This window comes from Periplaneta americana, chromosome 17 (genome assembly GCF_040183065.1).
Source record: "Periplaneta americana isolate PAMFEO1 chromosome 17, P.americana_PAMFEO1_priV1, whole genome shotgun sequence".
In the NCBI taxonomy this organism is placed as follows: domain Eukaryota; kingdom Metazoa; phylum Arthropoda; class Insecta; order Blattodea; family Blattidae; genus Periplaneta; species Periplaneta americana.
In genome coordinates, this window is record NC_091133.1 from 93,615,701 (window position 1) to 93,630,691 (window position 14,991).

At 35.7% G+C, this 14,991-nt stretch overlaps 1 protein-coding gene across 11 annotated transcripts in view; it reads left to right on the forward strand.

Moving 5' to 3' along the window:
- LOC138692901 (uncharacterized) overlaps window positions 1-14,991 on the forward strand; it is a 163,226-nt gene that overhangs the window by 55,862 nt on the left and 92,373 nt on the right. For 9 of the 11 annotated variants that reach the window (XM_069816225.1, XM_069816230.1, XM_069816229.1 and 6 more), the window contains exons 4-8: window positions 161-512; window positions 3,585-3,855; window positions 7,732-7,968; window positions 8,051-8,251; window positions 14,731-14,919. In XM_069816225.1, the coding sequence (XP_069672326.1) occupies window positions 161-512; window positions 3,585-3,855; window positions 7,732-7,968; window positions 8,051-8,251; window positions 14,731-14,919 (1,250 nt within the window). The remainder of the gene's footprint in view (window positions 1-160; window positions 513-3,584; window positions 3,856-7,731; window positions 7,969-8,050; window positions 8,252-14,730; window positions 14,920-14,991) is intronic. The other 2 variants (XM_069816228.1, XM_069816235.1) reach the window with 1 other exon arrangement.

A 14,991-nucleotide genomic window follows, 5' to 3' on the forward strand; every position in this document is an offset into this window, starting at 1 on the left:
CCATATCCCACCTTACGTATGTCTTCCTCAACTCCATCCATCTTATTTAAATACATAATGACGTAGAATAATTATACAATAAAATTGAAAAAATTGTAAAAAATATTAGACCTTCCATAATTTTAGAGCTTTTCTTGCATTGAAGTGTTTGTGTTGGCAGCTCTCACAAATCAGCAGCAGCAATCACAATCGCAGCAACCACAGCAACAGCAGCAACAACAGCAACAACAACAACAGCAGCAGCAGCAACAACAGCAACAACAACAGGGAGAGACTCACGATAACAATGAGGTGATAGTTCTCACAAGCAGTGGTGGTAGTTCTGGTAGCAAGGTTGGCAGCACCTATAAGCTACGGGACTCTCGCATCATTGAGATTGCAGGAGGGCGTGAACTGTACTCACAGAGTAGATCGAAGGCAGCGCGTTGCAAGTCAAGTCGCTATGGCGATGAGGGAGACAAGACAGGCAAGCGGAGTGGCAAGACTCAAGGCGTATGGGAGCTGCGAGCCAGGTGAAAATACAGGCATGCTAAGAATGCACACACCACGTGTACAACAGTTCTGCATAAAGCATGCACATTATGTTTGTATGGGGCATGATTTCATGTAGTCTTTTATATTTGTTTTCAGTTTGTAATGATTGTACACATTATTAGTAGTATTTGTCTCAACTGAAATTATATCTTAAGGATTATACAGTAAAATTCCATTGTATCACACTTTGGTATACAACGGAATTGGATATACCATGGGTGCAGTCATGTCCCCTAGTGTTTAAGGAGTTTTTGTAAATTGTAATATACAGTACCTATATTTTCCTGAATTCACGCAGTCTAATTCTATTTTCAACCTCACGTGCTCAGTGGAATGCCAATCCCATTATTTTTTACCTGCAAACACCAGCAATTGGATCTACAGTAGTATATTGTATTGTATATAGGCTTAAAATTTGGTATATTTGTGTGTTCTTAACCTCTTCACTGGGTCTGACGCTTGGTGTGTTACCTGTTTACTTACTAATAATGGATCTGCCACACAAATGCGTAAGTGAAAGAAGAATTATTTTGGTAAGCCTAGCAGGTGTACTCAGTTAGTGTGGTTTTATTCCTTCTCTTATTTGATCTTTCTAACAAATAAGTTGATGCAAACTTCTTGAGAATTGAAGAGGGAAGTGACATTATTTCGATATTAAAAACTTAACAGAACCATATTAAGTTTCAGTAGGCAAAACATTTATTCATAATTTGTACAATATCAGTTTATTAATTATTAATCACTTTAAAAGTTGTAGTTGCAAAATTACTACATATTAAATTGAATATTACTTTTAATATATCACTTAATATTTGTTTTAGGATGACTAGATTTATAAACTTAAAAAACAAGACAATTTATATAAAAAAACAGGACACTTGAATAACAAAGAGCGCAAGCATTCCTTCTAAGTCTTACAGTTCCAGTTCAATATTAGACAACTTATTGCTATAATGAGACTTCATTGCATCATCAAATAACACTATGCAATAGTGACTATTATTCATTAAAAGTATGTCTTATTTTTAAAGTGAAACTGCACTATGTCAAAATCTTTTTATGAAAGAAATTTTAACATTTACAACTAACAAGTATTAAAAATGTCACACCATTTTTTTATCTGCTTCAAAATTACTGCTTTTCCATTCTTCAAGTTTACAAGTTACTATATTGTTCACAGGCACAATTTCATAAAAAACTTCATCTTCATCCATCTGAACTGATGAACCTGAACCTATTGCTTTTAGAACATTAAGAGTTTTGGAAATTTCATCCCAGGATACAAAATTTTTCAGTGTCATCCAGTTAAATGTTTTCATAGGTTCATATAGAGAAACCCACTTTTCAAAATAATCTATAAAAGTATCTTAAAATAAATTTGCTATTTGTTTTTTTAATTTTGATTCTGTGAAAAGACTTTCATTCTCTAACAGGCTCAAAATTGAATTAACAGCCGAAGCTTGAAAGTTGACACATTTTCTGTTATTAATATTTTCTTTAAGTAAATCTATCCATATTGTCAGAACAAATCATGAAAAATAGGACAGTCCCCAATGTTACCGACTTTCTCCTTTCCAGGTATACGACAATGACTAGGTTATCTATTGAAATGTTATTTCCTTTCGTAGTTTTTTTAGTGTACTTAGTTGTTTCTGAATTGGAATAATTCTATGTGCATATAGGTTTGGTACATATTTAATTATATTAAATATAGCCCCCTTGGAGTTGGTAAGTATGCAAGTAGATTTTTCAGAAATTTGAGTAACACACTGAAGAGCAGCATCAATAGTTAGAATTCAGTGTCTAGACTGGAGGAGGATGAACATGGTATGAAGTAACTTTCTTGATATTTTGGAATATAATACCCTGCTCCTGATGTCCCATTATTAGGGTTTAGAGATCCATCTGTATAAATTTGAAGTTGATCCTTATATGTTCAATGACATCTAACTTAAGAATGTATGGAGGATCTTTTTTGGAATGATTTCCTGGAATTTGTATGCTATGTTTTGGAATCACTCGTTTCCATGGAGGAATTTCGTTCACAACTGGAGTTTTAGCAATGAGTGAGTCTGTGACATATGAGGCGCGTCCATAAAGTAACTTTCCCACTCGTCCCACAGCTAGCAAACCATATGTTGCACGAAGCGACTGCGTGTACGTGATAGAGTAATGTCCTGGCATGGTGCATGCGCTAGCGGAACTTCCTGAGTGCTCTTAGTAGTTTCGTTGCATTGTTTGAAGATGGACATTCCTATTCCAGCTCCCGCCACGTGTGAAGTGCAGTCAGTGATAAAGTTTTTGAATGCACAGGGCATAGCGCCGATTGAAATTGATTGTCAGCTGTGCCAGGTCTATGGGCAAGCAGATGGTGTGTTGCTGCTGTAGACAGTTTTCAGCAGGATGCCACAATGTGCATGACGAGGAGCGCAGTGGGAGGCCAACCATCATCACAGACGACCTTGTGGAGCAACACACCATCTGCTTGCTCATGACGTTAGGCCCATCAGCAATATGCCACAAGTAATTCATTGTAGATACCTATATTTCTTTACATTGAAACACTTTTATTTATATTGTTATTTTGAAAGTTCATAAATTAATGAATGGATGTTTGATTAGCATTAATAATTTTTTATTTAAATTTGAAGGAACTTATGAGAGTTTTATTTAAATAAGATGGAAATAGTACTTGTCTCAACAAATGCTTATTTCATGATCTTATCATTTCAGATATTTTGAAGCATTTCTATGTTAACTTCTTGGTAAAAGACTAAAACATGACATGTTATAACAGCTTTAGAACTATATTTGCTACGTAATTTTGCGTTGTGAGAAGTGCTGAAAGCAAAGATCTCAAGACAGTGCAGACAGTGTTCAGGCATTTAACTAGAACTTGATTTGTTCACTGCTGAAATCTGATAATTTGGATGACCAGTTGATTTTTTATGTGCAATTTCGTATGAAAGTCTGTATTATAGTCATACAAAGATATAAAACTTTGCTTCATCATACAGAAGAGTATGATCATTGTGTTGTGTGATTGACAGATGTGGTAGTGACTCAAAGAGCAAACGAGGGCTGAGTGCTCAGCAACGAGAGGTTACAGAGACTGTGTTTTCAACAGAAGTTCGTTCTGTTGTGCGACATCAGCGAGCTACTGGTGTCAGTCCTCCATTGGTAACAAGTGGAGAAGTGGTGGTCTTCGATGATATTGGAGAGGAGGAGTGGCACAACAATATAAACACTACGGGTCTATCATCTACAGGTACTTCACCAAGTCCGCCAACATACCATCGTACAGCCACTGATTTCTTCAAGGTAACTGCCTGCCTTTAAGAATAATATACTATATATATATATATATATATATATATATATATATATATATATATATCTCTTAATTTTTAGAATGACATACAAATTAAAAGACGGTAATTACAAAATTATTCAATCCCCAGTTCTATCCTCTGAGTCCATGTTCTTTTATTGTATTCGTTTATATATATATATATATATATATATATTTATTGTAAGCAGATAGATTTTCAACTAATTGTAAGAGAGTTATGATTTAAAATAAACGTGGGTGTACTGTCCTGTTGAAAAAATCTTCTGTCAATGTGAATTGATAAAAGAGTTCTATTCAGTCAATACTTGACATAAAAACACAATAAAACATGTTATAACAATATTTAAACAGGTTTAAAAACAAACGTTTTCGCCAATTTTGATTGGCATCTTCAGGTCGTGTATGTCGAATAGAACATGTTATGATAAGTGAACACTTGGTATATAAGGTTAAAAACAGAAGTTAAAAATATAATATACTTAAAAACAGAGAATAGAACTAGCAAAAAGACACCACGATGTATGTAGAAGTACTATATTGAAAGGGGCGTGTGTGATCCAAGGGAACGGCGCAACTCTTCCGTCATTGCAGGTACAGCTTTCATGACAGATTTAACAATGCTACAAACAGGTCGGTCGTATGGCCGGTTATGGAAAGCAAGAAAAAATCCTGTAAATTGTAAGGATAGAATGAAAGAGTATTTAGAAGTATTTAGGTATTATTTAAATCTTCTAAACCAATACTTACAAAAAGTTGGAAAAGCGTCTTGAATCCATGAGGTCGGCGACACAACTGAGCTTTACATTAAGTGGTAGTGTATGACGAAAACTGTATACCTGGCAAGACTAGTGGATGGATGAAAGTCACTTGCGCATGATCTTAAACAGCGGGTTGTTTGAGTTTGGGTATTGTTCATTAAGTAGCGGGCCATCATTATTATTAGAATGGATGCTAATATATAGTTCTTCTGCAGCATTAATATAATTATAATTATTAATAGTCTTTAAGACCTGAAGGGCTTCTTCTATGCCAGTAAGTTCGTGATTAAGGGAAATGAGATGCGTGGCAAACTTTGATTTATTCCTATTAAATTTGAAGTCAGAGATGTGTTCTGTCAATGTGTTACTTATTTGTCTTTGAGTTCTTAGACAATGATCATTTGTTTATGTACTGTAGTGGCAAAAAAAACCGGACTGACCCTTGTAGCTGATTTCAGAGCCTTGTTCACTCCAGAGCATGATAGACTGGTAACTAAGACTTCCGTGGTTCGAATCCTGTCTGGGAAGGAAACTTTTTTTTTGTTTCTTATTCATATTTATTCCCAATACTTTAGATGTAACTTGTGAAGTTCTACCTGAAGGATCCACCGCAGAGAAATATTGGAGAGCAAGAGAGCTAATGTGTTCATTGCCAAAGCCCAGCATTAGATAACAACAACAACATACTTTAGATGTTCGACATGACTGCCTTGCTGAACATCTACACAAGATACACTGCCTTCCTTCACCCAAGTGTACATTTTGTCAAGAAGATGCCATATTGAATAAATACCACCTGGAAAATTGTAAAGGACTGACGGGCAATGGTCTGACTTCATTATATTGGGAAGCTAGGGGGCAAATGATGCAGATCAAGTAATCCCCAGTGTCATTGGAGAACAACAACAACAACTTTTCGATTGCTGGTAAAATTCATGTTCTCGGAATAATAAGTTAATTAAGTAGTAAAATATTGCTGCAATCGAAAAGTATTGGGAATAAATTTGAATAAGGAACAAAAAAAAGTTTCCTTCCCAGGCAGGATTCGAACCACGAAAGTCTTAGTTACCAGTCTATCATGCTCTGGAGTGAACAAGGCTCGGAAATCAGCTACAAGGGCTGGTCCGGTTTTTTTTTGTCACTACTGTACATATCAGTTTTTAAAACATTTCAAGAATCGCATAACTGCATATTATATGAGTTCTGCTAAAACAGTAAGCATGCTAAGTCTTTCTTAGCAATAACATTTAAATCAATAGACAAGGAACTACTAGATTTATGGATAATGAGTTCCGTAGCAACTCTCGAATCATTTGAACTGAGGAGAGTTGCAGAAGAGAGTAGTTACCACATTACAATGTTAAGCATTTGATGGGGTATGGATAGAAAATTTCCAAAGCTCAATATTCATCTCACATACGAGAATTTCAGTCTTGTAATGGTTGAAGATGAGAAGTTTCTTTAAGTACCAACGTAAAACCCATATTAGAGGATAAAGATTATTAGGATTACAAAAGTAAACTTCCAAAGTGATGCATAAAAGGAAAATGTATGGTTTACTGTTTCGATTAGTAGTAAAATTTAGTAGTGAAGTAAGTCAGGAGGGGTGTAAGAATCAACCAGGCAAAGAGAATAACCAACCAGAATAATATGATAAGAGATTAGAGAGTTGAAAAGTCTATTAGGAAAATGTTTTACATATGAACCTTTCCTATTGTGTTACCTTGAAAATTCTTTCGAGTGCTTTCTGAAAAATGTCAAAGAATCGAGAGTTGATATACATGAACAGAATTGCAAGATAAAATGAGCTGGTAGTAGGGCAGTTAATCACATTTTCCATTAAATTTGATCATCATCATAATCATCATCATATTCTTCTTTTTCTTCTTCTTCTTCTTCTTCTTCTTCTTCTTCTTCATAATCGTCATCTGTGTAAAAACTACTACGTCCATCCACTTGAAATTTTGAATGTATAAAAAAATATTTGTGAAGAAAACAGTGGGAATCGAACACATGGCCATGTTCCATAATATTAAGCATTCTTACTGAGCTACATAAGACACGCAAGCTTTTACCTTTGTATTTTTTTTATGAGTGTGGAAACCTATTTCGTAAACACTTTACTTGCTTTAAACAACATTTTCCATACTGTACATTTGTATTCCAGTTGAAATATTATTCATATATGTTAATTAATTACATAATGTCACTATTACATCTGGTTGGTTTTGACGTAGAACTACATCTTTATTCTCAGTAGATATTTGGGAAAGGAGCTGGAACTTAGGAAATTGACCATCGATAAAAATGCAATCCCTAGCCTTGTTCCCCTTGTTTTCCGTGTATTCCCTTTGTTCTTCTTGTATGCACTTGCTCTCCTTGCATTGCATTCTGATTCTTGTCCTTGTATTTTCGTTTGTTCTCCTTGTCTTCCCCTTGTTCTTAATGTATTCCTCTTGTTTTCTTTGTCTTCCTCTTGTTCTCCTTGTATTCCCCTCATCCTTTTATTTGCCTTGTTCTCCTTGTGTTCTCTTTGTCCTTCTTGTATTACCCTTGTTCTCCATGTATATCCCTTGTTCTTCACGTATTCCCCTTGTTCTTTTATTCATCTTGTTCTCCTTGTATTCCCCTTCTCTTAATATTTCTCTTGTTCTCCTGATATTCCTCGCACCTATACATAGTTCTATGTAAAGCTAACCTGTTGGTTTTTAATGCTCAGAGACATCTGAAAGGAATAATAATATGATGAAAAGAAATAGAACAATTTTAGATGTCATCTCTATTCATTCATAGTGTTCTGCCCAAGGGCAGATCTTTCACTGTAAACCTAGCATTCTCCAATCTTTCCCATCTTCCGCCTTTCTCCTAGTCTCCACTTAACGATACATGTATGCACCTCTATTTGAAGTCTAAATATTAAATCCTTATGATTGGTATTTTTTTTGGAAGTGTATTTGTTTTATTGAGTTGTACATGCGTAGGAATCAAGTAATAAACTTATTCATGTCATTATTTTATGGATATCATGTGTAATTATTCATCTATACTTCTTTGTTTGCAAATAAAGTTAATGGTTGATTTTTATAGGCTGTAACATCTGCATCCGATCTGGATGGAGACTCTCTATCTCCTGAACATGGAGGGAGCAGCATGAAAGGGACCCCTCGTGTGATTGGAAGCTTACCAATTGCAGAATATGAAGGCTCGCCTCGACGGTATGGGCCCCGTCAACTTGATGTGTCTCAGTCGCATCCTGTGCTGCCCTCTGCACAAAGTTTGTTGGCTTCTCCTTCTGTGTACCCTCCACGACCTGGCTTCCCACAGGTAATAAACTGTCCATATTCTTTAACTCTCTTCAATATATTATAATTCACTCAGTGTCACAGTTTTGTTATACATTTTACAGCGCATTCTGCCGACCCCAACGGAATCTGACCTCACTGTGCCAGTATCAACAACCCCATCGCCGGTCTCGGGGAACACAGCCACAACGGCATTCGATTACTTGTATGAATTTTCTGAGACTCGAAAAGTTTTGGAAGAGTTTTTTAAATGCCCAGCAACACAATCAGGGGAAGATACTAGTTCAACTACAGGTGACTTCCAGGTGAGATGGGAGCAATTTTATCTTCGAGAATTTTGCTTAATTTTATGTTGACTATTACACTTTTACTACGTCACACTACTTTCGACCAATAAAACGGTACGAAAGGACGTCTTTCAACCAATCATGGCTGCTTATCACACAATTTTATCGCGTCCCTAGCATTTGTTTAATTTTATCGCATCCCTAGCATTTGTTTCTTTGTTTGCCAACATTTCACACTGCGCTGGTCTGGATGTCAAAAAAATATATATATATAGAAAATTACAAACCACTCCAGTCCATGCACATCAGTTTCAAATATGACTCACATTGGCATTCAAGAACAAGAATTAATAAAAATCACTGATCATACCTATGCATCTTCTGAAATCCTATTTACAAATAAATGAAGAGCACCATTCGGAAATCCTGAATAAGTTGAATACACCATGTAGGCCTACATCAACGAGTTCCACTTCTATTACGCACACTTGCAATATAACATCAATTGAACCACTAACCACATTCAAATTTGAAAATTGTACATTCAATAATTATTCCTTTTAAAATTATTCATGTTTATTTTTTGTCATCGTCGTTAATTAAAACTTTTCTAACACTTGTGTATATTATTTAGGTTATGTTATAGCTTCTGCTATATGATATTATGGATAGTCACGTATCAGAGATTGTTTAATATTAAGATTTATTGAAAATCAACTGTCAAGTGACGTTGATTACTGGGATTCGGATAATTGAAGTGGAATGAAACTGTTTTAATAAAAATGAAACTGAATCAACAAAGCCTTCTTGACTAGTAACACTGCCATCGTGATATAGATCGATAACTTCTCGACGAGAAGGCATTGCTAGTAATCATAACTCACTACTGCCATCTAGCATGCATCTAGCGTAATATTTGTAATGTTGAGATGGTACAATAATACATTTGAAGACAGTTGTATTTTCGTAAGTCAATTAATATTTTATTGTGTTGGAGTACTTCGTTACTTCTAATCTTTATATACTTTCTTCTAATCGTGTAATAGTCAATTAAATCCCACTCGAGTTTTGATTTTCTCTAGATAAATCAAAACTCTAGTGAGATTACTGTTGATAAAATCTTAAATTGAAAGAAAATATGAGATATTCAGTTCACGTTTATGCAGAGAGATCCATTTATAATTTGAGAGTGGGTATAACACACACTGATGCAGTAGTTATCAGCACTTAACAGCATCCTCTTTCTCAAGTGGCATCAACATTACAAGGAAGGAGTACTTGACCGTCGAATAGTATCATTCTAGTGCAGTGATTACGTACAGGCAGAGAATTTTTCTAATGAAGCTTATTTGCAGAATAAAAATTCTCAACAATGTATTAAAAAGTTCATCTGTAAGTTTTGTCACAAATATCCAGAATTTTCCATACCGACCATAGACAGATAAATTAGAAGACCTCCAACTCAATGTGTACAATTGAGAGACTATTGAAATTATAATTGAGTGTCAGTGCTGGTGGTGGGAAAAATTGGAAATACATCTTATGTTACGTCAAGAGTATGCTGGCAATAATTTGACAAGGAGCACGGAAAAAAAGAGTGGTGTAGCCAGCACAGGTGTACAGAGCATGGGAAGGGGAAAACAGTGATTACTTTACAACAGTAATAATAATAATAATAATAATAATAATATATGAAGGGCGTTCTGAATATAAGTTATTTTATTTCACAGGAAAGCTGTATTACAAAGTGACAAAACACATTGTCATAACAAAAGGCAAATCTTTGGTTATTTTTCCACATAGTCGCCACAGTCAATAACTGTAATTCTAGGCATTTTTTATAAAATGAGCAAAATAACGTAATAAAAATTCGTTCTCTGCTTGTTTTAGTTTTCTTACTTGTTTAAAATTGGATATATGCTATATCAACTGCGATGTCATTTTCTATTAGTAGAATTGATAATCACGAGATATAGTCCCGTCGCTCTAATTTCCGGCAGCCAATCACGTTGCAGGTCGGCTACATTTAAACGTATGCGTCTTGTGATTCACTGAAGAAGATGTTAAGCATTTCCTAAGGCTGGATAAATACTTAATATATAATTGCCCGCCATCTTGGCTCCTTCATTGGCGTTCGCAGAAAGCACATGAGGACGTTATTTGCTGCTCAATTATTTGCTGAATTACAGTGCGTTTGATTTATTATCATAGGAGCTACGACATGATAATATTTAACGGTGTGGCAAATAGATCCCTCGTCTGGTAGCTCGGCAACGAAAGAACAAAAATGGCGAACGATACTACCTACCTAGACTTTATAGAGCCTTGACTTCCTAAGACATAAGCAAAGAGGAGGAGTCATGCCGTGAATAACAGCATCGCAACTATAGTATTTAGATGAAATGAGACTGAGGATTTGCCATGATTTACTTTACATTCACCTTACAGTTAGGAAAAACCTCGGAAGTAACCTAACCAAGTAATCAATCCAAATGGGATTTGAACCCACATTCAGATGCAGCCATGTATCAGGAGACCAGTTCTTTATCCCATCTACACTTGCTGCTTTCCTTGTCTCTAACTTGATGTAAACTCTCTTAGCACTGTCTGTGGACCATAAGTACAATTTATCAATTTACTTACATGTATTGTATTACTGATGGCATGTTGCACTTCAAAGATGCTTTTCTGACCCTTGGTTGTTTAAGTGTTAATTTTTCCCACACAATGTTATGGTTGAGAGTTCGGATATCGAATTTTTCTACATTCTGTGGACAGAGGATGTTATAAATGGATCTTCTGAAGGAAAGAAGTATGAGTTATGCTTTTGCCTTAGAGAGGAACTGGTGCAACACATTTCTTGATCTAAAGACTGATCTGACATCGCATTTGTTGGAAGTACATTTTTAACTTTTTAAAGGTACTTTTACATATGGAATGATAATGATATTTATATAGTTTAGGAGTAGGTGTAACTTATCACAGTTACCACTGTGGCTTACTGGTCTGCTGCTAACTGTCAAGCTCATTTATTACAGAAAAATGTTTGTCTTCGAAAGTATTTAATTATATATTTAATTATGCAGTGAAGCTGACACTACTTTAATCAAATAATTACATCTGTTTTTGAAGGATTATTATGATGGCTCTGAAAGCATATTTGGAGTTGTTAGATTCAAACTTTATGTTAATGTACAGTCCCAGAAACAAAAAAAAAAAAAAATAAAATAAAATAAAAGGCCTGACTCTTGAAGCTCGTTACAGAGCACAATTCACACCACAACGATTTAACAATGGTTTCCAACCCATTATTATTTGAATAGTATTACAGGAAGGTATTTCATTGTCATCAGTTGCGGTTCCTAGGGGGAGGGAAGGGAGGAACGTCCTCCTCACATTTTTCTTCTTTTGAAAGTAAACGCCAAATAAAATATGTGCCTTGAAATTCGAGGAAGATTCGATAATTTTTAAGTTCACAGCTATAAGCAAACCTTGGTTCATTGAGTTTTAAATGACGTGCGCTCATATGCTGCTAGAAAACTATGAGAAAGATGCGAGATTGTTTGTGTGGAGGAAAGCCAATCCTTTCCTCCTTTACTGCAGTTAACAAACATAGACAACAGCGCACTAGCGGCCAGAGAAAGAAGCAGAGTTTTAAAGCAAGTAAATGAACGGGTGGAGCAACAGTAACAAATATAAATGACACTCGGGAGGAAATTAAACGCAGAATAAATATGGGAAATGCGTGTTATTATTCGGTTGAGAAGCTCTTATCATCCAGTCTGCTGTCCAAAAATCTGAAAGTTAGAATTTATAAAACAGTTATATTACCGGTTCTTCTGTATGGCTGTGAAACTTGGACTCTCACTCTGAGAGAGGAACATAGGTTCAGGGTGTTTGAGAATAAGGTGCTTAGGAAAATATTTGGGGCTAAGCGGGATGAAGTTACAGGAGAATGGAGAAAGTTACACAACACAGAACTGCACGCATTGTATTCTTCACCTGACATAATTAGGAACATTAAATCCAGACGTTTGAGATGGGCAGGGCATGTAGCACGTATGGGCGAATCCAGAAATGCATATAGAGTGTTAGTTGGGAGACTGGAGGGAAAAAGACCTTTAGGGAGGCCGAGACGTAGATGGGAGGATAATATTAAAATGGATTTGAGGGAGGTGGGGTATGATGATAGAGACTGGATTAATCTTGCACAGGATAGGGACCGCTGGCGGGCTTATGTGAGGGCGGCAATGAACCTTCGGGTTCCTTAAAAGCCATTTGTAAGTAAGTAAATGAACGGGTAGGGAGGAGATTCTCCTCTGAATCAGTGCATGGGAGGGAAATATAAACTGACTGGTCGTGCAGCAAGCTCGCTACTGCTGCCATCTAACTATGTTGCATTCAACCAGACTATAACACATCTAGGAGGAGGCACAATAAAAACAGTTTTAACGCAACGCTATGAAAGACACCATGTAAACTTTGTTTTAATTATAAATCAAAAATATTATTCATTGCACTTTATATAGGCTACTATTCATGGTTTGAAACTTTCAAGGATATTTGAAAGTTAAAGTAGGGTTTATATAAAACAAACAGGAAGTAGTTCTACATTAGTATCGCATATCTTTTTGGCCCCCCCTAAATTCACTTCCATTCATTGTGTACTAGACAGGGCAACAGCCAAGTTGTCAGTTTTGTACAAATATATTTGAAATTGAAAGTAGGTACTCCAAACTACATTATTTTTAACTGTTACTAAATTTACGTATTCCTCTGTGAAAAGATTGATTAAATCTACATACTTAGACTTCAACAAACAAAATTTGATAACACAATCTCAAGGGAAAAAATGGAACTCTCTGCATCATAATGCACAGTTGATTCCCGATTTACCACGCAAATCGTCTGTAGCTGCATTTAGATTGGCAACAGGCCATGACTGTTTGGCCAAGCATCTGCATAGAATTGGAATATATCAGTCTCCTAACTGTCCATTGTGCAACTCAAATCAAGAAATGGATTCAGAACATCTCAAAATCTGTGCATCAGTGGCTAACCATGACAATATCTTTGAAAAATATTGGAGTGCAAGAGGTCAAATGACTTTATTGTCAAATGCCTGGCATTAGAAAAAAACAACAACATTATTTTTAACATAAAAAATTAATCAGCCACCGGCAGCTTTGAACAATAATGGTAATATGACTTTACAAGAACTGACATTCTTCAAAAGCATGTGATATTGAACTTGTGAAATGTACATGTGGCAACATAAACCACGTGGGTGGGTGCAGTATTCTCGCTTTCCTAACAGATTATTTCCCATTCCCATTTCCGTAAAACGGTTTCGGTTACGTGTTAGTAGCTAGTCTCTTCCAACACGTGTGATGCTGTAGTGTGCTCGAAAAATGCTGTGAAGTTGTTAATTTTCTTGTAATTGTTATTTCTGCAATTATTCAACAATGAATGGAAGTGAAAACGTAATATATTTTGGAAAATTTAGGAAACTCAGTTTACAAGAATAGAAGGGAAGGCCAACCCCAACACAACCTGGTCTTACATGTAGGCTAATTTGTAGCATGTTTCATTCAAGAAGGTGTCATTTCGTGCTGTTAACTTCTGTCCTCCTCTTAAGAAATACGCAGGAGCCGCCACTGATTGTCATTATTAAACAAACATGATACATATGACAACCCCAATTATGATAATTTATCGCAAGCAATCTGATATCTCTGTGCTTGTGTGCTTGCTCTCAATAAAATTTTCTATAACTGTACATACATGCAATGTGGAGAACTGAAGTCTTTGTTTCCCCATTCCTTTTTAAATTACTCATTTCTGGTATTCGTTTTCATTTTAAAAGTATCTGCTTCTGTCCACGTGCTAGCTGTATTGTTTTGATATTTCTTAAACTTTTCCTCTTATCATTTAAGAATCATTTGATCTGCCAGCTTAAGTGTTCATACACCTGCAGTCAACCCTTCTTCTTCATAAAGTTATTTGGTAGGTTCAGTAAGGTGCACTTGATCTCAAAAGATATTTTATTTTATCAAGTTTGTAGTTGTAGCTGCTTCTTTTAATGTGAGTCTATGACAACAGGAGAATATTACTAATGATTATAAAAAGCAGTAGGAAAAATTGTTGCAATAGCCGAAACTCATTATGAAAGCAACTGAAAAATTCAAATAGCCTGTATAATTTATATTCTTTTCTCAGTTTCCCTCTTTCCCTATCATGAATATAGTTGATAAAATGTGAAAATGGCTGACTGCAGAAGTTACAATTATAACTTCATAATATTTGTTAGCACTCATGTAAATATATTAAGTAAAGTGGCAGTTATTTGGAAGAGCACATTGATATATTGACATTAAATTCAAAAAGCATAGGGAGAAAGAACTTCCCTTTTTTTATTAAGAAATCTTTGAAGCTGAAGTAATGTAGGTGGAGACTTTGTTTTTCATTAAACTATACATTAATTTCAAATTATGTAGTTCCAGGAACTTGAATATGAGTTGCGGAGGCAGGCTGGTAGTGCATATGTGGGACAACGGCTAGCAAAGGGCACTCCACACCAAGAAAACTCGGAACAAAATGAAACACAGGACGGTGCCTCGCCACACAAGCTGACGGGCAACACAGCCATGCAGCAGACTGACCTGGATACCCTGCAGGTGACACAGGTGCACTTTGTGAGGTCCCTTGTTTCACATCCCATACCTAGTTTTTACATCATTATTACAGGAAGGTTTTCA